At 42.9% G+C, this 26,715-nt stretch overlaps 1 protein-coding gene and 1 pseudogene across 1 annotated transcript in view; one reads left to right on the forward strand and one right to left on the reverse strand.

The window, feature by feature from the left end:
• The window catches only part of LOC121577705 (multiple epidermal growth factor-like domains protein 6), a 96,035-nt gene that overhangs the window by 28,526 nt on the left and 40,794 nt on the right, over positions 1-26,715 (forward strand). Inside the window, exon 3 of the mRNA XM_045224101.1 lies at positions 24,287-24,409. Within this exon, the coding sequence (XP_045080036.1) occupies positions 24,287-24,409 (123 nt within the window). The remainder of the gene's footprint in view (positions 1-24,286; positions 24,410-26,715) is intronic.
• LOC121578824 lies at positions 23,946-24,054 on the reverse strand (annotated as a pseudogene).

Raw genomic sequence — 26,715 nt, forward strand, 5'->3', positions numbered from 1 at the left:
CTGTTAAAAGCCAGTTAAATGTTTGTTATGTCTCTAGTCTATAGATCATGTCATGGCCCCTAACTGTGAAATGTCCCAGTGAAACCCTTGTTTCATTGAGCGATAACTGTGTTTTCTGCCTTTGTGTGTAAATGATTTCAGGACCAGGAGCTCATGTTTTGGCTGGTCTCGGGGTCATTACAAGGCCAAGCGCGCCAACCAGCTCCAGATATCACTCAAGACAATCTTTGTGGTGGTGGTGATCATCATTATCATCATTCTGTAAAGTACAGTAGCTTCACTTCAAAGCATGCCAGGCATGCAGTGCACCCGTGTTATTGACTGGTCATAGATTTAAGGGTACAGGATAGACTACTACACTTATAGCAGAATGAAAGGGACTGATTAGAGTGGCCCGTAACGAGAATGACAGAGGATGTTCAGTTTGAGAGAGTAGGCACTGTAGGGTATTTCAACTCAAGATCATATGAATCAAGGAATAAAGAGTGTTCATGTTGTTCACTGTTATGCAACATTGTGCAGGTCTGTGATGCACAAAACACTACAATGTGTATAATTACACAACAAATGGTTCTGCTCAGAGCATGAGTAAACTGAGTGTGAGACTGAGGCCTGTCCCCCACAGTCCAGTGGCAGCTCACTGAGATGTGGCACACAGATAGGACACCACGCTCCATCAGACGCTCCATCACCAGCACAGAGTGGCAAGATCCTGACTCAGTTTCTGTCTGGGTCACACTTTCAGAGGAGAGAGGACACTGGGTTTCTATGTAGGGGAATAGGCCTATAGCATGTTATTGTGGTAGTAGGTGAGCTGTAGAGATAGTAGGGACCGGCAGACCACTCTGTCCTCTGCCCTGTGGTTGGTCAGTCTTGGAATCTTGGAATACTGTTACACGTACAGTACCAGTCAAAAGTTTGGACACACCTCATTCAAGGATTTTTCTTTATTATTTTTTTTTTTTACATTGTAGAATAATAGTGAGGACACATATGTAATCATGTAGTAACCAAAAAAGTGTTAAAAACCCTTTGCCTTGATGACAGCTTTGCACACGCTTGGCATTCTCTCAACCAGCTTCACCTGGAATGCTTTTCCAACAGTCTTGAAGGAGTTCCCACATATGCTGAGCAATTGTTGGCTGCTTTTCTTTCACTCTGCCGTCCAACTCATCCCAAACCATCTCAATTGGGTTGAGGTCGGGGGATTGTGGAGGCCAGGTCATCTGATGCAGCGCTCCATCATACTCCTTCTTGGTAAAATAGCCCTTACACAGTCTGGAGGTGTGTTGGGTCGTTGTCCTGTTGAAAAACAAATGATAGTCCCACTAAGCCCAAACCAGATGGGATGGCGTATCGCTGCAGAATGCTGTGGTAGCCATGCTGGTTAAGTGTGACAGTGTCACCAGCAAAGCACCCCCACACCATAACACTACCTCCTCCATGCTTTATGGTGGGAACTACACATGCAGAGATCATCCGTTCATCCACACTGCGTCTCACTCCAGACCAAAGGACACATTTCCACCAGTCTAATGCCCATTGCTCGTGTTTCTTGGCCCAAGCAGGTCTCTTCTTCTTATTGGTGTCCTTTAGAAGTGGTTTCTTTGCAGCAATTCAACCATGAAGGCCTGATTCACACAGTCCCCTCTGAACAGTTGATGTTGAGATGTGTCTGTTACTTGAGCTCTGTGAAGCATTTATTTGGGCTGCAATTTCTGAGGCTGGTAACTCTAATGAACTTATCCTATGCAGCAGAGGTAACTCTGGGTCTTCCATTCCTGTGGCGGTCCTCATGAGAGCCAGTTTCATCATAGCGCTTGATGGTTTTTGCGACTGCACTTGAAGACATTTTCAAAGTTCTTGCAATGTTCCGTATTGACTGACCGCCATGTCTTAAAGTGATGATGGACTGTCGTTTCTCTTTGCTTATTTGAGCTGTTCTTGCCATAAGATGGACTTAGCCCTATTTGGTAAAAGACCATCTTCTGTATACCCCACCTACCTACCTTGTCACAACACAACTGATTGGCTCAAACACATTAAGAAAGAAATAAATTCCACAAATTAACTTTTAAGAAGGCACACCTGTTAATTGAAATACATTCCAGGTGACTACCATATGACGGTGGTTGAGAGAATGCCAAGAGTGTGCAAAGCTGTCATCAAGGCAAAGGGTGGCTATTTGAAGAATCTCAAATATAAAACATATTTTTATTTGTTTACATTTTAGTCATTTAGCAGACGCTCTTATCCAGAGCGACTTACAGTTAGTGAGTGCATACATTTTTTCATACTGGCCCTCCGTGGGAATCGAACCCACAACCCTGGCGTTGCAAGTGCCATGCTCTACCAACTGAGCTACACGGGACCAATGTTTAATACTTTTTTGGTTACTACATGATTCCATATGTGATATTGTCTTCACTATTATTTTACAATGTAAAGAATTGTAAAAATAAAGAAAAATCCTTGAATGAGTAGGTGTGTCCAAACTTTTGACTGGTGGTGTACCTCAGATATCAGTCAGAGACCACACACACACACACTCACACACTCACTCTGAACTCCTCACTGTGCAACTGGGTCCTAGACTTCCTGGTGGGCCGACCCCAGGTGGTGAAGGTAGGCATCAACACCTCTGCCACGCTGATCCTCAACACAGGGGCCCCACAGGGGTGCGTGCTCAGCCCCCTCCTGTACTCCTTGTTCACCCATGACTGCGTGGCTACGCACGTCTCCAACTCAATCATCAAGTTTGCTGACGAAACAACAGTGGTAGGCTTGATGACCAACAACAATGAGAAAGCCTACAGTGAGGAGGTGAGGGCCCTGGCGGAGTTGTGCCAGGTAAATTACCTCTCCCTCAACATCAACAAAATGAAGGAGCTGATCGTGGACTACAGGAAGTGGCAGAGAGAGCACGCCCTCATCCATATCGACAGGGCCACAGTGGGTGTAGAGGGTCAAAAGCTTCAAGTTCCTCGGCATGCACATCGTTGAGGACCTGAAATAGTCCTGCCACACTGACACCGTGGTGAAGAAGGCACAACAGCACCTCTTCAACCTCAGGAGGCTGAAGATATTCATCTTGGCCCCTAAGACCCTCATGAACTTCTACAGATGCACTTTCGAGAGCATTCTGTCAGGCTGTATCACCGCCTGGTACGGCAACTGCACCGCCCGCAACCACAGGGTCAACCCAACGCATCACAGGGGGCACAGTGCCTGCCTTCCAGGACAGCACCCAGTGTCACAAGAAGGCCAAGAAGACCTCAGCCATCTTTTGTATTAGTTTTGTACTGTTAAATATTTACTGCACTGCTGGAGCTAAAAACAAAAGCATTTTCACTGCACCTGCTTTAACATCTGCTGATCTGTGTACGAGACAAACTTTGATTTGAGTTGACACACATACACACACACACTGACCAACGTCTTTCAGATGTGGACCTCACACAGAGAAAACAGCTTCACAGGTGCCAGCCTTACAGACGATTGGATCAAGTGGATCTGCTTAGTATTCAACAGAGATCAATAGTGCTACAGTATTCATTTTTATGATCTCTGTGCATCTCCTTGTAAAACAGGAATGTTCCTTTTCCCATCCACATAATACTGTCATCATGAACTTTAGGGGAAGTTGACTCTGGTGTCTTTGATGTGATGATCTCAAATAGATGAAAAATGTGATAAAAGGGAGAGAAGAAGAAGAAGATCAGACCAGGAGAGAGAGACGGGCTCTTGGTTACTTGTAGGAGAGGGATGAGTAGAAGGACACTCTGAATAAAAGCCAGCTCTTATTCACAATGGAGAACAGAGAATAGAGCTCTGGTTTCACAATGCTTGAACAACCTGGCTCTGGCCTTGGCCATTGTTCTCTTTGTTGATATTTTGTTCATCTTAACAGCCTGGGCATTAATGAAGAGCACTTGGTCTTTCACCATCAGAGAGTGCTGAACACAGCACAACAGATGAGTTTTACAATTATCTGTAATTTTATCAAATCTTTTTGGATTCTGGAATCATTCAGGTATATGTCTCTCTGCAGCTGGGATAAAGGCCTTTTCAATTAAAATGTTTGTCTGTTCAGAGAAGCTCTCTTCAAGAAGAAGAAGCCTTACATTGGATTGATATTATTCTGGTGTTGGAGGAGTGGTTGCCGGAATAGCAGAACCGTAGTCAGTCAAGCGGAGTTGTTTCAGATGTTAATGTCTGCACCATCTTTTGCGCACCATTAGCTGGTGAATAGAGGTCTCTCTTCAAAGTAGCTGTTCAATAACTTGTCAAAACCTGCCTCTCAACTGTCCATGTAGCGGTAGTGCCTTCTGTCACTGCAGACACACTGACTTACTGAACATGACTTCTTTGAGAACTTTGATGTTGTCTTTAGGCTGGTCATTGTTACTAAAACGTTATAACCATTGATGTCCCTACTATTTAATTTGAATATTCTCTGTGAAAATACTACATACAGTGGGGTCCTAAATTATTGACACCCTTGATAAAGATGAGCAATTATGATTGTATAAAATAAATAATTCAAATACTGAGCTATAGTGTATGCAAAAAAATTGGGAGATTATATTATTAGGGGTGTGAATACTTTTTACCCCTACCTTTTTGAGAAAAAAAGTATGACTTTTTAAATAAAATCTCTTTCTCTGAACAATTGTATTAGTATAAAATAATATAATTTCCCCTTTTTTTGGCATACACTATAGCTCAGTATTTGAATTATTTATTTTATACAATCAGTATTGCTCATCTTTATCAAGGATGTCAATAACTTCGGATCCCTCTGTATGTGGTATGTAAACGAAAAAAATATTTTTTCCTTAATACAGTTCCCTCTTAATCCCATTATTCAATAAATCGAATTTCTAAACAAGCATCATTTCATTAATTTGTTTGTTTTTATTTGATACAATCTGCACAGATTGAAAGCAAGCAGTCAGAGTTCTGTTTTGTTTAACATACTGAATAAATAGTTTTGGGTCTTTGAGGTGGGTCTGGGAAATTGTGTAGGGAATCTCACTGCAGTGCGATTACAGTGTTTAATGAGAATTATTACAGGGGCCTGCTTTCTCTGGGACATAACTTCTGACCATAATGTTAATGTTAACATGAACAGGCCAGATGTGAGCAGTGTTTAACCCTTAGTCAGGCTGACTATGTACCACATCCAGATCACACGTGTGTGTCACAGGAAAGGCCCCCTTGTCTGATGCAAGAGCACAGGCTCTGGTTCATGCCCCATAAATGTGTTCATCAGAAATATGGTTTATAGTTCTGGCATCTGTACCAGTCCTGACTTGTTGTAAAAACTGATTGACCTCTGTCCTACCTCTCAGAGGAATGATAAGACCATGCCTAGAGGATACTGGTAGTACACATACAGTATGTACAGTGCCTTCAGAAAGTACTCACACCCCTTGACTTTTTCCACATTGTTGTGTTACAGCCTGAATTTAAAATGGATTAAATTAGGTTTTTGTGTCACTGATCTACACACAAAACCCCATAATGTCGAAGTGGAATTATGTTTTTAGAAATGTTAACAAATTAATAAAAAGATATATTCAGTCATTAAGTATTCAACCCCTTTGTTATGGCTAGCCTAAATAAGTTCAGCAGTAAAAATGTGCTTAAGTCAGATAATAAGGCCTCACTCTGTGTGCAATAAGGGTGTTTAACTTGATTTTTTAATGACTACCTCATCTCGATACCCCACACATACAATTATCTGTAAGGTCCCTCAGTCGAGCAGTGAATTTCAAGCACAGATTCAACCACAAAGACCAGGGAGGTTTTCCAATGCTTTGCAAAGAAGGGCACCTATTGGTAGACGAAAAACAAAAAGCAGACAATTAATATCCTTTTGAGCATGGTGAAGTTATTAATTACACTTTGGATGGTGTAGCAATACACCCAGTCACTACAAAGACACAGGCGTCCTTCCTAACTCTGTTGACGGAGAGGAAGGAAACCGCTCAGGGATTTCACCATGAGGCCAATGGTGATTTTAAACCAGTTGCAGAGTTAAATGGCTGTGATAGGAGAAAACTGAGGATGGATCAACAACATTGTAGTTACTCCACAATACTAACCTAAATGACAGAGTGAAAAGAAGGAAGCTTGTACAGAATACAATTATTCAAAACATGCATCCTGTTTGCAATAAAGCACTAAAGTAATACTGCTAAAAAAATATGGCAAAGAACTCATATTTTTGTCCTGAGTACAAAGCATTATCTTTGGGTCAAATCCAACACAACACATCACTGAGTACCACGCTTCATATTTTTAAGCATGGTGGTGGTTGCATCATGTTATGGGTATGCTTGTCATCGGCAAGGACTAGTGAGGTTTTCTTAGGATAAAAAGAAAATGAAAAGAGCTAAGCACTGGCAAAGTCCTGGTTCAGTCTGCTTTCCAACAGACACTGGGACACAAAACCAACTTTCAGCAGGGCAATAATCTAAAACGCAAGGCCAATTATATACTGGAGTTACTTACAAAGACGACATTGAATGTTCCTGAGTGGCCTAGTTACAGTTCTGACTTAAATTGGCATGAAAATATATGGCAAGACTTGAAAACGGCTGTCTAGCAATGATAAACAACCAACTTGACAGAGCTTGAAGAATTTTAAGAAGAATAATGGTACAATCCAGGTTTGCAAAGCTCTTATATACTTACCCAGAAAGACTTAGGTATAATCGCTGCCAAAGCTGATTCTAACATGTATTGACTCAGGGGGTTGAATACTTATCTATTCAAAATATATTAGTGTTTTATTTTCCATTTCTTCCACTTTGACATTACAGTATTTTATGTAGATAGTTGACAAGAAATGACAATTAAATACATTTTAATCACACAACAAAATGTGGAAAAAGTCAAGGGGTGTGAATACTTTCTGAAGGCACTGTGGCTTATTCCTGTTATTTGAAAGAAAGATCACAAAGAAAGACCATGGTGGCTGTTCAGTCCATTCAGTCTTGTGCTGTGTTAAGACTGATGAGAACAGACAGCAGTCATATCCGTAGTATTGTTGATTGTGTGCTGTGTGTGTAAAAGCTGACCGGATTTATGCAGCAGCGCTGACTTGTGTGGCCCCCTGCTGTCTCTGAGGATGGCAGGGGAACAGAGAGGTCAGAGGGGAACCTGGCATGTGGACCCAGCCTATAGGTCTGAGGGTGAGCTGCAGTTTACTATGGCTGACCTCACAGGTAATAAAGGCAGGAATGTTACATGCTGTTTGTGGACACAGGTTAACTCTCATCGCCGCATTCATCAGGCCATTTAGACGTGATGTGAGTAAGCAGCAGTGACACACATGTTGCTGTCCAGTCAAGGTCTGGGCTCTTAGTCTGGGCCAATGTCTGGGCTCCTGTTGTAGAGGCAGAGAGAGATATTCTTTTTAAAAAATGGACTAACTGACTGCAAGAATAAACCATTCCACGATCTAGCCCTGGCAGGTAGGACTTTGACTGACAGTTGACTGACAGGAAAATCCTATGATGCTTTTTCCTCCCGCTGCTAAATATGTCTGCCCTCTCCGTGTCTCGCTGCACTGAGGAATGTAAAACAAGGAAAGAGGTGTTCTGACCTCGGTAACTTTGGCACTGTAAAAATAAATGCTTCAATACTGAATCCTATTGACGAGCTTTAACTTCGAGAGAAGAAAAACATTAGCGAGGACGACCTTTCCAAGAATTCAGCACTTAAAGCCCTCCTACTTCATGAAAGATTTGTGCCCCTGTTTAATGATTTGTTTGCCAATGTGGATGGCTGTCAAACATGTCAATGCTTGGCATTCTGTTTGTTAATGACTAGATTGCCTCTGTATTGCTTTAATATTAGTACAGTAGGCTCCAGTATTAATATGTGAAGCAGCAGTGCTGCTCCAGTCAGGAAATGTGGTGGTAGTGTTTCTCTTCTCTCCCATGGATGTACTGTGGAGTAATGAGAGCCAGCAGGGGCTGCAGCTGTGAGGCCTCTCAGTCCCTAGCCGCCCGGCTGGGCTCATGAGAACCACATGAGAATGAGAAACGGCATGCTACAAACAAAGACTGATATAGCACTGGGGTTTTGACTATCCCACACTGTATTAGGACAATTTGATTAAAGCATTAAGCTTGACCATTAATCTAATCCACTTTTCAAATCAGAAATAACTGAATCTCACACCATGGCCGCATGGAATGGGTGCCAAAGGCTATACATTTATTTTCACTCCTGCTTTAAAAAGCATAATAGGCCTCATGTGCATGGCCTTAGTATATGAAGTATGTAAAATGTATGCACTCACTAACTGTAAGTCGCTCTGGATAAGAGCGTCTGCTAAATGACTCAAATGTAAAATGTAAATGTAAATGTTTATGGTCTCGTCCACATGTCTGTCTATCTGTGAGAAAATAAGCGTTTGCTGGGTAGTCTTCTCCAGTGCCTTAACATGCATTCATAACTCATGGTGTCTCTGTTTTATATCTGGTAGCCACCCAGAGATAATCAGGGTCCGTGTAAGAATGATGCCTCGGGATCTACAGCTGCAGCACTAAGTCACTCCGGATTGGTGTGTCAATTCACTTGTGCAAGGTCAAAGTGCGTGGGGGGATTGGGTGTTGACACAGCAGTTACACAGCAGGAACATCACTACCCCAATGATATATGTGGTTAGAGGGACTGTAGGTTATGTTCTGATGTTGAGACTACAAAGGTGGTTTGCCATGGTAAGAGCAGAAAAAGGGTAAATTAGTATTAGGAACATTTTATAATATTATCCCTTATCTTGTTGGCTTTTGTTACAGTACATTTGCTTTCGAGGAATTTGAATAGATGGTCCATTTACATTACATTATTCTCACATGTTTCCCATTGTATAATGTGAGGATTTAATGAGAGTCTTGCTAGCAGTAGTCAGTGTACCGTGAGCTTAAAGCACATTGGCTGCAATGGAGGAGGACAGGAGATAAGCTGAGACAATGAAACAGTCTCAGGAGTTCCTATCCAGAGGTTTCTCACACTCTCACGCTCCCTGCACTCACTGCTAAGACACCTCCTCTGAATGTGGCTTGCTCCAATCTCTCTCTCTCTCTCTCTCTCTCTCTCTCTCTCTCTCTCTCTCTCTCTCTCTCTCTCTCTATCTCTCTCTCTCTCTCTCGTTATGTACATTCCTGGCTGTAGCTAACCAGCAGGGTCTGTCTCATTGTGATAAGGGATCTAATCCCTTTGAAATCTGCCCAGGATGAAACCAGCAGTCATTCAGGAAGGGAAGGGAGGCCGACTCTCATGTTTGTGTTGTGCCTCTGACTGGTATGTTGTTTCATCCCACCTTTCGACACAAATTGGGAATCCCTGTTTCCGCTCAGAAACTGGCTTTCCTCTTCCTTCCTCTATATGTCTGCTCATCCTGGAGGAGGTGTCGAGTTTAGGGCATCCCAACCAATGGAGAGCATCACTTAGGTTTTGTCCAATCAGGACTGCCATCTCTAATGAGAGGGGTACTACCCCCATGTTCCTCCTTCACTGCCCCCTAATCTCTCCTAATTGTGGAAAAGTCTTGGCTGGGTATGGGCTCAGAGCCTTGCTCATTAGACTCTTTACAGCAGCCCTGATGAAAGGTCGATCCTGGTCATGCTGAGGGTGAAAACTTCAAGTGCATGGGAATCTGAGTCGACAAGCATTTACAAAATACAATTAGAGAATAATCAACACGTTCAATCTCCCTCCTCTCCCTGTCTACCTCAGTTTACCTCACGTTAACCACAGCTTATCTCCTTTAGTGTGTCCCCACACTTAAGTACTGTAGATATTCATTATTGTCATAATTACTATGGGAAATTCACAGTAGGGTAACTTTTTTTTGCTGACATGCCATTCTATACCTACAGTGCATAACTGGTATGTTGTGACTGCAGCAGATTGAACAAAATGTTCAGGCATCCCTCCTGCTTCCCTCTACCTACAGCTAAAGGACATGACAATCAGTCATGGAGCTGTGTCTTTCCCTCTGTAGGGCAATAGCTTCAGGGCTTTTTCCATCCTCCGTGGACATGGACACGTTACTGCACATTGTGCACATACTAACAGGGAGTCAAGTTGAAAACCATAACAGTAATTTCAGGAATCCTTGTGGCCTCTCCATGTTGTCCCAGAGCTCCCGGCAGAACCCTCCCCAGGTCAGAGGTCAAACAGTCAGGCCCAAACAGGTAGTGTACAGACAAAGCACACGCTAAAGGGCACAGGGCATTCCCCCCAAGGTCTGCAAGGCATATTTGTTCTCTATTTACTCCATGTAGACCATAAAACACATGCTAGTGAGTGAGTCAAGCATCTGCAGTCCAAGCCTCGGCCCTGTGACTGAGAGAGGGGCTAGAGAGTGAGATGCATACAGAGGCCTTCGGCAGCCAGGGGGTTAAGGCTGGTGACTCCCAGGTCTTAACGTAGCACCGTCAGACATCCTCCATTATGTTACCACTGTGGAGTCAGACCACCATTCACCAGGCTTCAGTGCCCTGGAAGAATCTCAGCATTGTCTCAGCTACAACACAGGGCTTGGTGCTGTGGATCCAACCTGGTCTCGGAGCATTTCGTATTATTCTGTATGTAAATCTGAGACACTCCATTTAGTATGATATGTTACGTTTGGTATGGTTACATAAGACAGATGGTTACTTAGGGTGGTTGGTCGGGGTGGATGGGTGTGTGTATAACGTGAACGTCTAGCAACCCAAAGGTTTGCGGGTTCGAATCTCATCACGGACAACTTTAGCATTTGAGGTAATTAGCAACTTTTCAACTTCTTACTACTTTTTAACTACTTTGTAACTACTTAGCATGTTAGCTAACCCTTCCCCTAACCCTAACCCTTTTAGCTAACCCTTCACCTAACCCTAACCTTAACCGTTTTAGCTAACTCTTCCCCTAACCCTAACCTTAACCCTTTAACTAACTCCTTAACTTAACCTTAACCCCTAGCCTATCTAACGTTAGTGAGCTAGCCAACCTTAGCCACCTAGCTAGGATTCGTAACAAATCATACGTTTTTCAAATTCGTGACATATAATATGAATTGTAATTCGTAACATATCATACAAAATGGGTGATGGACATCCACAAATTAATACATACCATATGTAACGTTACATATCATACTAAATGGAGTGTCTCGGATTTACCTACAGAATAATACGAAATGCTCTGAGACCAGGATGGTGGATCTCCTTGAGGTCTCCTTCTCTGGTTCCCAGTGGCTCAGCCCAGTGACAGGCAGCCTAGTGCTGCTTAGTCCAGCCTTGTCTCAGGGGAGGAAGGGGTGAGGGGAGCACCCCTATGTGACTGGGACGGAGGTACTGGGTTGTGGAGCTGCTGGGGGTAAAACAGGGGCTCTAACACAAACACACATGCACAGAGAATATGGTGCATTAAAATGGATCATCAAAACATATACGATTCAGATACCAGATTGTTCAGAAATCTAACTACAATATTTGCATGTCATGTCTTACATCATGTAATCCATAAACCCAAAGTACTATAGTTAGTTACTGGTTACGTATACACAAGTAGCTCAATGGCTCATGTAATAGGATAGAGAGGATAGAGACAACTGCTGGCTTCCAAGGCTGTTGATTGATATGCTCTGAAAGAAGAACAGTCTGTTTCTCAGATTCCCTCTTTGCAGCAGCAGTCAGAACCCCGCGATGAGGCTCACTTATTTGTCTGTAGTGTCTTGTCAACACATGCCTTGGGAAGAAGAATTGTATAAAAACAAAAGACAGCTGTTTTGCAAAGGCAGGTATGTGGAGTATTTGGGTGTAGTCTGTCCATCTGAACTTCCACATGATAAATATATGACCCAACAACAAGGGCTCAGCTTTATGCAATCCATCAGAGCTAATATGACTATATACACAGTATTATTTTATCAATCAGAAGTTGATCAACTATGCATGTTACATTTTTGTCAAGGAAATCAATGTGAGCTATAGCAGAGATATAGTACTCTGCTTATACCTACAATTTATTGATCACACGATCACAAAAAACATACAGTATGTCAACCAGCATTTAATCACATCCAAACCCAAACCCCTATGTCGCCAAGAGCTTTGATGAATTTGTGTAAGATTATGTGGTCCTTAAGTGTAGATTCAGATGTGTAGGCTATCACATAGGACTGTTTGCTATGTGTGGTGGGCTCTACTGTAAATGGACAATTTTTTAATTGCTCTGGTTGGGGGAGAAGGCAATGGAGCAGAGGCTTGGTGCACCACATGCGAATGGCAGTGCTACCCAGCAACAGCTCAGCTGCTGAACCAGCCACAATTAGATGGTCCTCAGTGGGAACACACTGCCAGAAGTTCCACTCAGAAGTCCTCACATACCATTAGAGAGTCTTTCTGGCTGCCCTGTATGATCATATGCTAGTCATGTTAGTAGAGGCCATGTGGTTGACCTTAGTGAAATATATACTGAACAAAAATATAAACGCAACATGTAAACTGTTGGTCCCATGTTTCATCAGCTGAAATAAAAGGTCACAGAAATGTTCCATGCTCACATAAAGCTTATTTCTCTCAAATGTTGTGCACAAATTGGTTTACATCCCTGTTAGTGAGCATTTCTCTTTTGCCAAGATAATAATAATATATAATAATATGCCATTTAGCAGACGCTTTTATCCAAAGCGACTTACAGTCACGCGTGCATACATTTTTGTGTATGGGTGGTCCCGGGGATCGAACCCACTACCTTGGCGTTACAAGCGCCGTGCTCTACCAGCTGAGCTACAGAGGACCTGACAGGTGTGGCATATCAAGAAGCTGATTAAACAGCATGATCATTACACAGGTGCACTTTGCGCTGGGGACAATAAAAGGCCACTCTAAAATGTGCAGTTTTGTCACACAACACAATGCCACAGATGTCTCCAGTTTTGAGGGAGCGTGCAATTGGCATGCTGACTGCAGGAATGTCCACCAGAGCTGTTGCCAGAGAATTTTATGTTCACTTCTCTACCAGAAACCACCTCCAACGTTGTTTTAGAGAATTTTGGCAGTGCGTCCAACTGGCCTCACAACCGCAGACCATGTGTAAACACGCCAGCCCAGGACCTCCTCATCCGGCTTCTTTACCTGCGGGATCGTCTGAGACCAGCCACCCTGACAACTGATGAAACTGAGGAGTATTTCTGTCTGTAATAAAGTTATTATGTGAGCAAACTCATTTTGATTGGCTGGGCCTAGCTCCCCAATGGCTGCGCCCCTGCCAAGTCATGTGAAATCCATAGATTAGGGCCTAATGAATTTATTTAAATTGACTGATTTCCGTATATGAACTATAACTCATTAAAATCATAGAAATTACTGCATGTTGCATTAATATTTTTGTTCAGTATATTTGCTTCACTTACTGCTTTGAATAAGGAGTGTGGTCCACTTTGAAGGTAAATTGTGTTGTGGCAGCAGTGTTGTAATTATGTTCAATTAAATGAAATGCATGAGTGAATTGTAATTCTGTCCTCTGAAAGTGCTGAAAACACAACTGTACTGTATATAATCAATTATAGAAACATTAAGTGATAGGTTCAACTGTGTTTGGTTCTCTGACAGGTACAGTGGCTTGCGAAAGTATTCACCCACTTGGCATTTTTCCTATTTTGTTGCCTTACAACCTAGAATTAAAATAGATTTTTGGGGGGTTTGTATCATTTGATTTACACAACATGCCTACCACTTTGAAGATGCAAAATATTTTCTCTTGTGAAACAAACAAGAAATACGAGAAAAAAAAAACAGAAATCTTGAGCATGCATAACTATTCACCACCCCCAAAGTCAATACTTTGTAGAGCCACCTTTTGCAGCAATTACAGCTGCAAGTCTCTTGGGGTATGTCTCTATAAGCTTGGCACATCTAGCCACTGGGATTTTTGCCCATTCTTCAAGGCAAAACTGCTCCAGCTCCTTCAAGTTGGATGGGTTCTGCTGGTGTACAGCAATTTTTAAGTCATACCACAGGCCATTCCAAGACATTTAAATGTTTCCCCTTAAACCACTCGAGTGTTGCTTTAGCAGTATGCTTAGGGTCATTGTCCTGCTGGAAGGTGAACCTCCGTCCCAGTCTCAAATCTCTGGAAGACTGAAACCGGTTTCCCTCAAGAATTTCCCTGTATTTAGCGCCATCCATCATTCATTCAATTCTGACCAGTTTCCCAGTCCCTGCCGATGAAAAACATCCCCACAGCATGATGCTGCCACCACCAAGCTGTGGGGATGGTGTTCTCGGGGTGATGAGAGGTGTTGGGTTTGCGCAAGACATAGCGTTTTCCTTGATGGCCAAGAAGCTCAATTTTTGTCTCATCTGACCAGAGTACCTTCTTCCATATGTTTGGGGAGTCTCGCACATGCCTTTTGGCGAACACCAAACGTGTTTGCTTATTTTTTTCTTCAAGCAATTGCTTTTTTCTGGCCACTCTTCTGTAAAGCCCAGCTCTGTGGAGTGTATGGCTTAAAGTGGTCCTATGTACAGATACTCCAATCTCCGCTGTGGAGCTTTGCAGCTCCTTCAGGGTTATCTCTGGTCTCTTTGTTGCCTCTGATTAATGCCCTCCTTGCCTGGTCTGTGAGTTTTGGTGGGCGGCCCTCTCTTGGCAGGTTTGTTGTGGTGCCATATTCTTTCCATTTTTTAATAATGGATTTAATTGTGCTCCGTGGGATGTTCAAAGTTTCTGATCTGTACTTCTCACCAAATATGTCCCTGACCTGTTTGGAGAGCTCCTTTGTCTTCATGGTGCTGTTTACTTGGTGGTGCCCCTTGCTCAGTGGTGTTGCAGACTCTGGGGCCTTTCAGAACAGGTGTATATATACTGAGATCATGTGACAGATCATGTGACACTTAGATTGCACACAGGTGGACTTTAATTAACTAATTATGTGACTTCTGAAGGTAATTGGTTACACCAGATCTTATTTAGGGGCTTCATAGCAAAAGGGGTGAATACAGTGAGGGAAAAAAGTATTTGATCCCCTGCTGATTTTGTACGTTTGCCCACTGACAAAGACATGTCCAGTCTATAATTTTAATGGTAGGTTTATTTGAACAGTGAGAGACAGAATAACAACAAAAAAATCCAGAAAAATGCATGTCAAAAATGTTATGAATTGATTTGCATTTTAATTAGGGAAATAAGTATTTGACCCCTCTGCAAAACATTACTTAGTACTTGGTGGCAAAACCCTTGTTGGCAATCACAGAGGTCAGACGTTTCTTGTAGTTGGCCACCAGGTTTGCACACATCTCAGGAGGGATTTTGTCCCACTCCTCTTTGCAGATCTTCTCCAAGTCATTAAGGTTTCGAGGCTGACGTTTGGAAACTCGAACCATCAGCTCCCTCCACAGATGTTCTATGGGATTAAGGTCTGGAGACTGGCTAAGGCACTCCAGGACCTTAATGTGCTTCTTCTTGAGCCACTCCTTTGTTGCCTTGACCGTGTGTTTTGGGTCATTGTCATGCTGGAATACCCATCCATGACCCATTTTCAATGCCCTGGCTGAGGGAAGGAGGTTATCACCCAAGATTTGACGGTACATGGCCCCGTCCATCATCCCTTTGATGCAGTGAAGTTGTCCTGTCCCCTTAGCAGAAAAACACCCCCAAAGCATAATGTTTCCACCTCCATGTTTGACGGTAGGGATGGTGTTCTTGGGGTCATAGGCAGCATTCCTCCTCCTCCAAACATGGCGAGTTGAGTTGATGCCAAAGAGCTCGACAACACTTTCACCCTGTTCTCCTCTGAATCATTCAGATGTTCATTGGCAAACTTCAGACGGCCCTGTATATGTGCTTTCTTGAGCAGGGGGACCTTGCGGTCACTGCAGGATTTCAGTCCTTCACGGCGTAGTGTGTTACCAATTGTTTTCCTGGTGACTATGGTCCAAGCTGCCTTGAGATCATTGACAAGATCCTCCCGTGTAGTTCTGGGCTGATTCCTCAACGTTCTCATGATCATTGCAACTCCACGAGATGAGATCTTGCACAGAGCTCCAGGCCGAGGGAGATTGACAGTTCTTTTGTGTTTCACCATTTGCGAATAATCGCACCAACTGTTGTCACCTTCTCACCAAGCTGCTTGGCGATGGTCTTGTAGCCCATTCCATCCTTGTGTAGGTCTACAATCTTGTCCCTGACATCCTTGGAGAGCTCTTTGGTCTTGGCCATGGTGGAGAGTTTGGAATCTGATTGATTGATTGCTTCTGTGGACAGTTGTATTTTATACAGGTAACAAACTGAGATTAGGAGCACTCCCTTTAAGAGTGTGCTTCTAATCTCAGCTCGTTACCTGTATAAAAGACACCTGGGAGCCAGAAATCTTTCTGATTGAGAGGGGGTCAAATACTTATTTCCCTCATTAAAATGCAAATCAATTTATAACATTTTTGACATGCGTTTTTCTGGATTTTGTTGTTGTTATTCTGTCTCTCACTGTTCAAATAAACCTACCATTAAAATTATAGACTGATCATGTCTTTGTCAGTGGGCAAACATACAAAATCAGCAGGGGATCAAATACTTTTTTCCCTCACTGTACATATGCACACACCACTTTTGCGTTATTTATTTTTTTGAATTTTTTGAAACAAGTAATTTTTTTCATTTCACTTCACCAATTTAGACTATTTTGTGTATGTCCATTACATGAAATTCAAATGAAAATCCATTTACATTACAGGTTTTAATGCAACAAAATAGGAAAAACGCCAAGGGTATGAATAATTTTGCATGGCACTGTATGGGACCTATGACAGCATTCTGTGTTTAGGGTCAAGAGAAAGATATGCAGCTAGACAGTCAATAGCTGTACTGTGTAGAGGAATGAGGAGTTAACAAAAACAAGAAGCTATAGTGGACTTGTCAGGCTTATCTAGTTCAATTATCCTTTTTCTATCCTGAATGAGTTATGGATTTTGTCACCCACACAAACAGTAGTCTCTATGGACTGTGTTCCTTATCCAAGCATATGCAAATAGAATAACAAAGATGACTATTAAGATTAGGACCAGGATATGCCACCACCAAATTACTATGCTGACTGTTGATTTTCTGTTTCAAAACCACTGCAGGAAGCAGTGGCCAACAGCAGGGGACAGTGTTTTGCCTCTTCTGAACATGAGCATAGAAGAGGTGAAACAAATTGTACTATGCATAGCTTATTCTATCAACCTCTTAAATGGAATTGTTATCCATCCATTTTGATTGGTTTCTCCATGTTTCTGCCTGTCTATCATTGTCTCCATCCAACTCTCTTTATCCTTCCCTCAGCAAAACATGCTGGTCAGAAATGCAGAGCAGACTCTTTAAAAAAAAAGTATTTTGCCATGCTTACTTTAATGCCTGATATTTATTTCAGACATTTATGAGTCATCTCTTGTCTACACCGGCTAGTAACAGTGTGTCAGGTTGGTTTAGCTGGTGTGGATGTGATGATCAGTATCAAAACACTGTCATCCATCCTTGGTCAAAATGTCAGTTCTGGCCTCACCTGTATATACGTGTCCATGGAAACGGAAGGTGAGAGGGTCTTCCTGCGCCCTTAAGGTCTTCTGCTTTGGCTGAGATCTCTCTCTCTCTCTAAATATTTAGATAGCAGTGAGAGCAGTCTGGCAGGGAGGCATTACAAGGAAACAGAACAAAATGTATTGTCATAGCTCATCCAACAAAGACACTATCGAAACATGGAATAGTACTGATGTAGTCTGTACTGGGACACTAAGGGACTAGGATAATATACATTTTGAATTGGTTCAGGGTGAAATCCTATTGTAGGCAACTTCAATCTATTGAGATCTGCTGAGTTTGTAAAGGTTATGATTAGGTCGAGATTGTTTGATGAGTGTGGAGTAATTTTTTTTTTAAAGAATTTCTCTCATGCAACCTTTTGACACTCAGGAAAAGTGTCTTCTGCAATAAACAGTTCAATAGTCACTTACACTTATACTGGAGGTCAAAGGTCACAATGGGTCTACTGCTAAACCATTTGGAGTAGTTGTCAGTTCCTGTCGACTTCGTGTAATGGCACGCAAGTCCATGGAGGGTTAAGGTATGGTCATATGGGTTAAGGTATGGTCATATGGGTTAAGGTATGGTCATATGGGTTAAGGTATGGTCATATGGGTTAAGGTATGGTCATATGGGTTAAGGTATGGTCTAACAACATAATCTCATAAACCACCCTGTTCAAATACTTGACCTAGTCCAGGGATAACCCTCCAATCTCCTCAGTCATCATCAGTTTGAATATTTCCTTTTTGAAGCCTATGAGCTGGTGTCCCAGGCTTCATCTTAGCTTATCGCCTAGTGAATGCAGCTCAGAGTAGTAGTGGACCCCAGTCAAGCAGATGAAAGCAGCGGGTTTTTAGATCTGGAACTAAGAGGAAACAGCTCAGGGCTATCTATGGATTCCCCTTGATGAATGCTCCAATGTTCCGGCCTGTGACCCTGGAGATAGGATCAGGGCCTGGTGGTTGTCTTTGGCCCTGGTCCCAGCTGCAGTATGGTGCTGTGTTAGTGTTAGACCCCTACGATCCCACTCAGACATGAACACAGGCCACATCGTAAACATTGGCAGTAGTCCTTATCACAGAATGTCGCGACATACAGCCCAAGAATGTAACCCAGCTCTCACATGCGGCAGAGTTAATCACAAAACACTTTTGAATGCAGCGATTAGTTCAAGAGTGTTATCTGTTATCTTTTTAGTCAGATTTGTGTTGTTTGTTTTAGTCTTATTAGTCAGATTTGTGTTGTTTTTGTTTAGTTTTTCACCTTAGTAGTAATAGACAAGGCAGCATAGATTACGTTGAGCCCTGACTTGTGGCTGTACAGTATATGGACATGTACTGTATAATGTATAGATATCCTGCTGAGTTGAACACAGTGAAGTGGCAGACAGACGTTCAGTGATATGATATATTACTGGGGGCAGCTGTGTGTGTCCGGGTGATTGCCAGCGGCCACTGGCTGGCAGTAAAAATACATGTGTTGTGAGTATATGGAGGACAGGTTCACTGGGGGTCCAGCTGGTGGCCTGTTAAAATGCTATATGGTATGGACCATAGGACAGACAGTTCACTGAGGCCTTCCCACTGTGTAGGGACAGCCCTGATGAGAACAAGCTGAACACACAGCTAGAGCAGAGAACACAGGCCTGTGTGTGTGTGTGTGTGTGTGTGTGTGTGTGTGTGTGTGTGTGTGTGTGTGTGTGTGTGTGTGTGTGTGTGTGTGTGTATGTGTGTGTGTATGTGTGTGTGTAGGTGCATGCACGTGCGTGTGTGGACGTACACATGTTTATATGCTCCTGTGCATCAGAACCATAGGTTTATTCATACCCTTATGGACAGTGGGCTGGTCTTCTGAGTATTCAGAACCCTCTGACTAGACAGGCTGATTGTTTTGGGACAGAGGGTTAACTTAACTATGGGGTATTGGTGTCCAAATTCCATGTCACGCTATACCATTAGCCCAAGGAGACTGTGTTGCCTCCTATGTCATTCTGGGTCACCTATACACAGACATCCATCATTATAACTGTGTATTTGTCCCTGCCTGAGTCCGTTTGGCCCTGAGCTCCATCCTCAACCTGACATGGAGCATGGAGCATGGGCAAGCTGGGCCAGGCCTCTGGGCCAGGCCTCTGGGCCATCAGACAGCCCGCTTTGTCTAGGGATCATGATCTCATAGGAAATGCACCTGCCCTCTAGGGATCATGATCTCAGGGCTTTAGGCCAGGGAAGAGGCACTGTCTAATGAAAAAAGTATGTGGGGATGGCGTTAATCATGATCATTCAAAATGGTCTTCTCTTCCAAGGGAAGTGTGCTTAAGTCAGCCTTCGTTCATTTGATGCCTATTCTTTCCCCCGTTTTTACAACTTGGTTGTAGTAGAAGTAGCTGTCGTTCAGTAGTGATAATAAGTGTATGAATAATGGTTCTAGGAGCAGATTCAGGGTACAGTTATGTTGGATCAGTGTGCATGATATGTATAATGAACTGTTCCAATGACCTCCTGAGGGAAAAGACTAATAAAGGAAAAGCGGCCCTTTCCTTTACATTGGCAGCTTGTCCTACAGTACTATAATACAGTGAGGCTATGGAGGTCCACACAGTGCCAGGGACTGGATGACATTTTTACCAGACATTTTACCAGAGAAACAGGAATACTGCAACTCACGCCAACATCATAGTAACTAATCTGGAGAAATGATCATATATCCCTGTCTGTCCCCATAACAGATGTCAGGGTTATAGAAAAAGTAGCTAAAGCATACACATCCATCCTTCATGCAAGATTGAATCTTCAACGTAACTCCACATGTAGGACAGTAGCCTATTGCTATCGTGTTTCTCATATGTTGGGACAAAGCACTGCGATAATGTAAATGTTATGTGGGTCCACTGTGGATGGAGGTTACCTGTACCAGGACTGGAGACAAGAGCATCCCACTGCTGACCCCTGGAGTCAGGTGTGGGTGTAGCCTGTGCACTAATCACCAGGCGACCCACTCATGATTTCAGAGGTCACTGGGTTCATCGTCGTGGGAACCTGTTTTGACAGTGAGGGAGTCTTTCTCATTGTTCTTGGTGATGAATAGTAAATACATGTCTGGAATAGGGTTACAAACTCCCATAGACACACCTTGGCTTCTCCCTACTTATATTTTGTTATACTTTCACAATCAGGATATACAGTATACTGAGGGTACAAAAACAAAACATTAAGAACAAATCAAATCAAATTGTATTTGTCACAGGTGTAGACCTTACAGTGAAATGCTTACTTACAAGTCCTTAACCAACAATGCAGTTTTAAGAAAGAATACCCTAAAAAAATAAGAAATAAAAGTAACAAATAATTAAAGAGCAGACACCTGCTCTTTCCATGACATAGACTGACCAGGTGAATCCAGGTGAAAGCTATCATCCCTTATTAAATCCTCTCCAATCAGTGTAGATGAAGGGGAGGAGACAGGTTCAATAATGATTTTTACGCCTTGAGACAATTGAGATATAGATTGTGTAGGTGTGCCATTCAGAGAGTGAATGGGTAAGACAAAATATTTAAGTGCCTTTGAACGGGGTATGGTAGTAGGTGCCAGGCGCACCGGTTTTAGTGTGTCAAGAACTGCAACACATGTTTACATTTTAGTCATTTAGCAGACGCTCTTATCCAGAGCGACTTAAAGTTAGTGAGTGCATACATTTTTCATACTGGCCCCCCGTGGGGCATTTTTCATTCTGGCCCCCCATGGTTTTTTACGCTCAACAGTTTCCTGTGTATATCAAGAATGGTCCATCACCCAAAGGACATCCAGCCAACTTGACACAACTGTGGGAAGCATTGGAGTCAACATGGGCAAGCATCCCTGTGGAACGCTTTCGACACCTTGTAGAGTCCATGCCCCGACGAATTGAGGCTGTTCTGAGGGCAAAAGGGGGTGCAACTCAATATTAGGAAGGTTATTCCTAATGCTTTATACACTCAGTGTATCTCTCATTTTTGTTTTAACATACTCTAGTGAGTATCTATTCTGAACAAAAATATAAGCGCAACATGCAACAATTTAAAAGATTTTACTGAGATTCAGTACATATAAGGTAATCAGTCAATTGAAATAAATGTGTTAGGCCCTAATCTATGGATTTCACATGACTGAGCAGGGATGCATAGGCCCACCCACTTGGCACAATGCCCACCCACTGGGGAGCCAGGACCAGCCAATCAGAATTAGTTTTTCCCCACAAAAGGGATTTATTACAGACAGAAATACTCCTCAGCCTGGCTGTTTATTTCCATCCAGTACAAGTAGCATTTCCCCTCTCCATTCTGTGTTTATTATGAGGAAAGGAAAGTCTGTGACCTTGTGGACCTTGACCCATAGTAGTTCAGCATTCCTGGTTTCCAGTGAGCAGAAATACACATGACCGTGACCCTGACCCAGCATAAACCCTGGGAGCCACACACCTGTGGCCTCAGGGGGGGAATACAGGCCCCCAGCCCCACTCTTCCTGACCCCGTACAAACTGACATGAAAACAACAAGGGCTCCCCCGGGGCCCCAGAGTCATGTCCTTGACCTGCAGGTCACTTTCTGTTCACTGCCAGGGGACAGGAATGTGTTATTCCCCACAGCTACCACTAGGATCTGCCCTGCCTGCCTTCCTGCTCAATGATGATCATGGGATCCCTCCATGGCCTGTAATCCTGTTCTGTACAGACCTGTAATTTGCTGTAGCTCAGTTGGTAGAGCATGGCATTTGCAACGCCAGGGTTGTGTGTTCAATTCCCACGGGTGGCCAGTATGAAAAAAAAAAAATGTATGCACTCACGTCTGCTAAATGACTAAAATGTAAAATGAAATAATTCCCCCAAATGTGTTGCAACTGTATACAACACTTCCTCAGCAAAACACATCTTCAGCACCAGGGCAAGACAAATGGTTTCCTAATATGTGGGTTCGATTCCCGGGGTCACCCATACGTAAAATGTATGCACACATGACTGTAAGTTGCTTTGGATAAAAGTATCTGCTAAATGGCATATATTATTTTATTATTGAGATGAGAGAAACACCTTGGGCTTGAATTTTACCTTGAGTGACAATTGGCCTTACCTTATAGATGTGTGCTTTGTAGAACTTTTAATTAATTAATTAAACTACAGATGAGGCATTTGTTTTCATGTTTGGTGAATCGGGAAAATAAAGCCCAGTGTTTTGGTCGTTACACATTCCAGATGTTATAAACTAGGAGAGAAATACGAGGTCTGTAATTGGCTGGTTTGTGCTGGCAGTGGCTGAATGCACAAAAAATACACTGAAACAGGAGAACAACTAGCCTCCATTTTCCCTGGCAGTCCCAGGATTGCTCCTTAACTCTCCTCAGTTTATGGACGTAGAGGGAGCTGTGAAATGATTAGGAGTGCCAAACAAATACCACCCTCCTCCTCCCTTTCTCTCTCTCTCCACCAACTCATCCATTCTCTCACAGCACTGTAGCATTCCTTCACAGTTATATTATTTTACAGTTATCAAAACCCTGCTTGTACTGTATTTGAATGACCTTTGGATGTTCCCTTTTCCAACTAAAGATACATCGTGTTTCTGTCAGCACCTGATCAGGATCTGAGTCAGTGTGTGTAGACTGTGAAGTAGAGAGAGAATATGTAGTCAGTTGAATGATAGCGCTGACAGGCTGTGTATGGGATATAGATGAGAAAGAAAGATTGTGGCTTTTCAGGGCCATGATGTGATTGGCAGACTCTCTGGTTCTCTGATTTCTATTGGCTGAATTTCTGAGTTTCTCTCGTCAGACTCACACAAGACCTGTGTGTGCTGTGTTAATGTGCTGATGCAGGCGCTGGCAGGGGTTCTATTCATGGTTACCAAGATGTCTAATCTGGTGTCTTGGAAGCTTGTGGTTAAATACAAATTATGATGCATATTTGAGACTGTTAGTTGCATAAATACTCACAATAAGGTTGGTAAGTCAAAACTGCTCACATTAGGCTATGATCATAAATATTTTCCATTATAAGGTTTTAATACAAATCTGATGCCCCAAATTGGATTACATTGGAAAGTGAAGATGTTGTGAAGATGTTGTACAACACAGCTGCATCTCATGCTGTTGGACATTTGGAGAGAGAAAAGGCTTAAAGATGGAAACTGTATATTATGGTCTGAGAATTGTTGTCATGACTTTCCGTAAGCATTGAAGCAGCTCTTCCAAACCTCACAAACCAGACCTAAACTCATCCCTGGAAGACATTGGAGTTAAACTCTATCTGACGTGAAATCAAAGAGAAAGCTTTTTTCTACTTAATGTGATTTATAGGGAAGTTATTCAGCCACTGGCTCTACCTTTTAATAATAAATAATTTGAGTTTATAGCACTTGGTATTTCCAGGAGGTCTCCCATCCAAATACTAACCAGGCCCAACCCTGCTTAGCTACCGAGATCAGGCGTGTTCAGGGTGGTATGGCCACAAGCGTATTTATTTTTACCCCATTTTCTCCACGAATTACGACCTTGGCTCATCGCTGCAACTTCCGAAATGGGCTCGGGAGAGGCGAAGGCCGAGTCATGCGTCCTCTGAAACATGCGTCCTCCCACCTGTCCGCTCTACTTCTTATCACCCTGCTCGCTTAACCCGGAAGTCAGCCACTCCAATGTAAAGTATGTTGCTGTGTGACTGACCTGTCTCTGTTTGTGTTCCTGTCAGATGTAAATGAGTGTGAGGAGACTAACGGCGGCTGTGAGGCTCTGTGCTGCAACACCATCGGCAGCTTCTACTGCAAGTGTCCCTCTGGTGAGCAGCTGAAGGACGACGGCAGGACGTGCCAAGGTGAGTACCTTCACTACCACTACCGCCACAACCACCACCACCACCACAGGATTTTTGTTTTTGCACAGCCTAGCTTGGTGTTTTCCATCAGAGAAGTCATTAAATACATAGGAGTGATGAGTTCAATATGTAGCTATGCCCAGCCCTGAGGAGAAGCCTGTTTGAAATGTTGTGCTGTGTGAATGCTAACTGAAGGAGTCAATAAGAGTTCTGATGCAGGTTATGTTGTGGTTATTAAGACTGATAATAGGCATGCTATCACAGCTGGGTTTAATACGCACGTTGTTAGCCATTGTGGATCGTATTGTGATGGATGAAGGATGGTACAGTATATGTATATGAATAGCTATCCCCATAGGGATGGTGAGTGCATTCCAACCGTATGACTGTCTCTATAGACAGTGCTGAGCTGTCTGAGATGTGGCATGTCTACAGGCCTGTCCCAGAAGCACAGCTAATTGATTCAATCAGTGAAATAAGAAAGTAAACAGATTTGTAAGACCACACACACATCGCTGCATTGGAAAACATTTTTTTACAATGAATTCTTCGAAGCCATTCAGCTATTCGATTTTATTGGATTTCCCCTCTGTAATGATGAATATCTTATTTAAAGTTCATTGTCTTGAAGAAAAACAAAAAGCTGAAATGAAAATAGAAATGTAGAATGCAGAGTTGTTGCCCTTTTAAAGCTCCTGATCTTATTTTTGGCCGGTGCTTTGTTTTGAATGAGCAGCGCTGATGTGAATGGTGCAGATCAGAGATGGGTATGCCAACACTAACCAGTTACATGCTGAGCTGGGAATAGCCACGTCAACACTCTCCTAGTCATGGCCATTACATGTCGGAGGGCAGAGGGGCACTGCAGGGTTGGGAGTATGGGGGGATTGTAAGCCCACTCTTGGCACAGGCTGGACACTGAGTGTGTATGTGTGTGTGTGTGCGCGCATGTGTGCGGTGAGTGCATGTGTAGACTAGAAACATTTTATAGGCAGATTGAGGCACACCTCTCTCTCCAAAACCAACACATAATAAATGTCTCATTTTAACAGCGTGTGCATGGCATTTACAGTAAAGGTATTTTTAGGAAAACTTCTCCCTCTCGCAGGGAGTGGTGTTGATATAATGTGTTATTCAGGCAGGATTTATTACATTACGTCTTTATTTTACTGATAGGGCTCAAAGGACCTATCCTCTTTCATGCTTATCTTATTGCTGCCTGCTCCCACTCTCTACCTGGCATTGCCCACTTATGTTTGAAATCTCTGCTAGCCCTTTCCAGATATGACAATGATTTTCACGCTTATGCTTATATTTGTCCGACTTCACACATGTACAAGTATGTTTTATACGCATGTGTGAATTGGAAATGGGTTTTCTTGGGGTCACGGCCAGGGTCAGCCATTATCAACGGATACAATTAGGGTTAGGTGCCTTGCTCAAGGGCACATCAACAGATTTTTCCCATTGTCGGCTTGGGGACCTTTCGGTTACTGGCCCAATGCTCCAACCGCTAGGCTACCTGCCACCCCCTGTGTGTGTGCGCTGTGCGCCTGCGTGTGGGAGATAAAGGGAGTCTGTGTGTCAGTGTGTGTTTGTGACTGTATGTGTGTGTGTTCTTCCCACTATCAGTTTCTGGTTTTCTGTCTGGGCTTGATGAGTCTCCTGAGATGCTTGTATGTAATGCGGCTACTGCAGTACAGTTAGTGTTAAAGCAGTGCATGAAATACCTCTCATATATAGTGTCAAAGCAGCTTCAGAGTTTTTCACTGTTCTTTATATAAAGACCTGTCTTGGTCCAACCTCCACTGCTTAGATGTATATGTTGGCAAGGGATAAATCTCTGCCCTGAGCTCCTGAGTAGATGGGGTTACTGCAAGATTAATTATTCTTTCTGATGTTTGGTTTCTAAATATCAAATTGTTCCCTTGTACTTTGGCGATTATTCCTTACATACATTTCAATATCAAAAGAAAATATGAGATATTTTATGATAAATCTTCTTTTCACATTCTTTATAGTACCTGCGTGCCATGTCCTATAAATCTATCACATTCTTTCACATACTTGAGGCTTTGAAGAGGAAGGAAAAGTATCGGCAACTACTCATAAATCACTGTCATTTTTTATATTGGCTTTTTAGCACTCACAATAATGTAATTTCTGTCAAAATGCAATTACAATCTTCCAATAGTACAGTATATTAGCATGTGTGATCATGGGCCTGGGCATGTGGTCTACCTTGATTAGGGGGAGAGGAGGGGAAGAAGGAGGAGGGGGAAGAGGAGGGCCTTTAATGTGCTGGA

This window comes from Coregonus clupeaformis, chromosome 12 (genome assembly GCF_020615455.1).
Source record: "Coregonus clupeaformis isolate EN_2021a chromosome 12, ASM2061545v1, whole genome shotgun sequence".
In the NCBI taxonomy this organism is placed as follows: domain Eukaryota; kingdom Metazoa; phylum Chordata; class Actinopteri; order Salmoniformes; family Salmonidae; genus Coregonus; species Coregonus clupeaformis.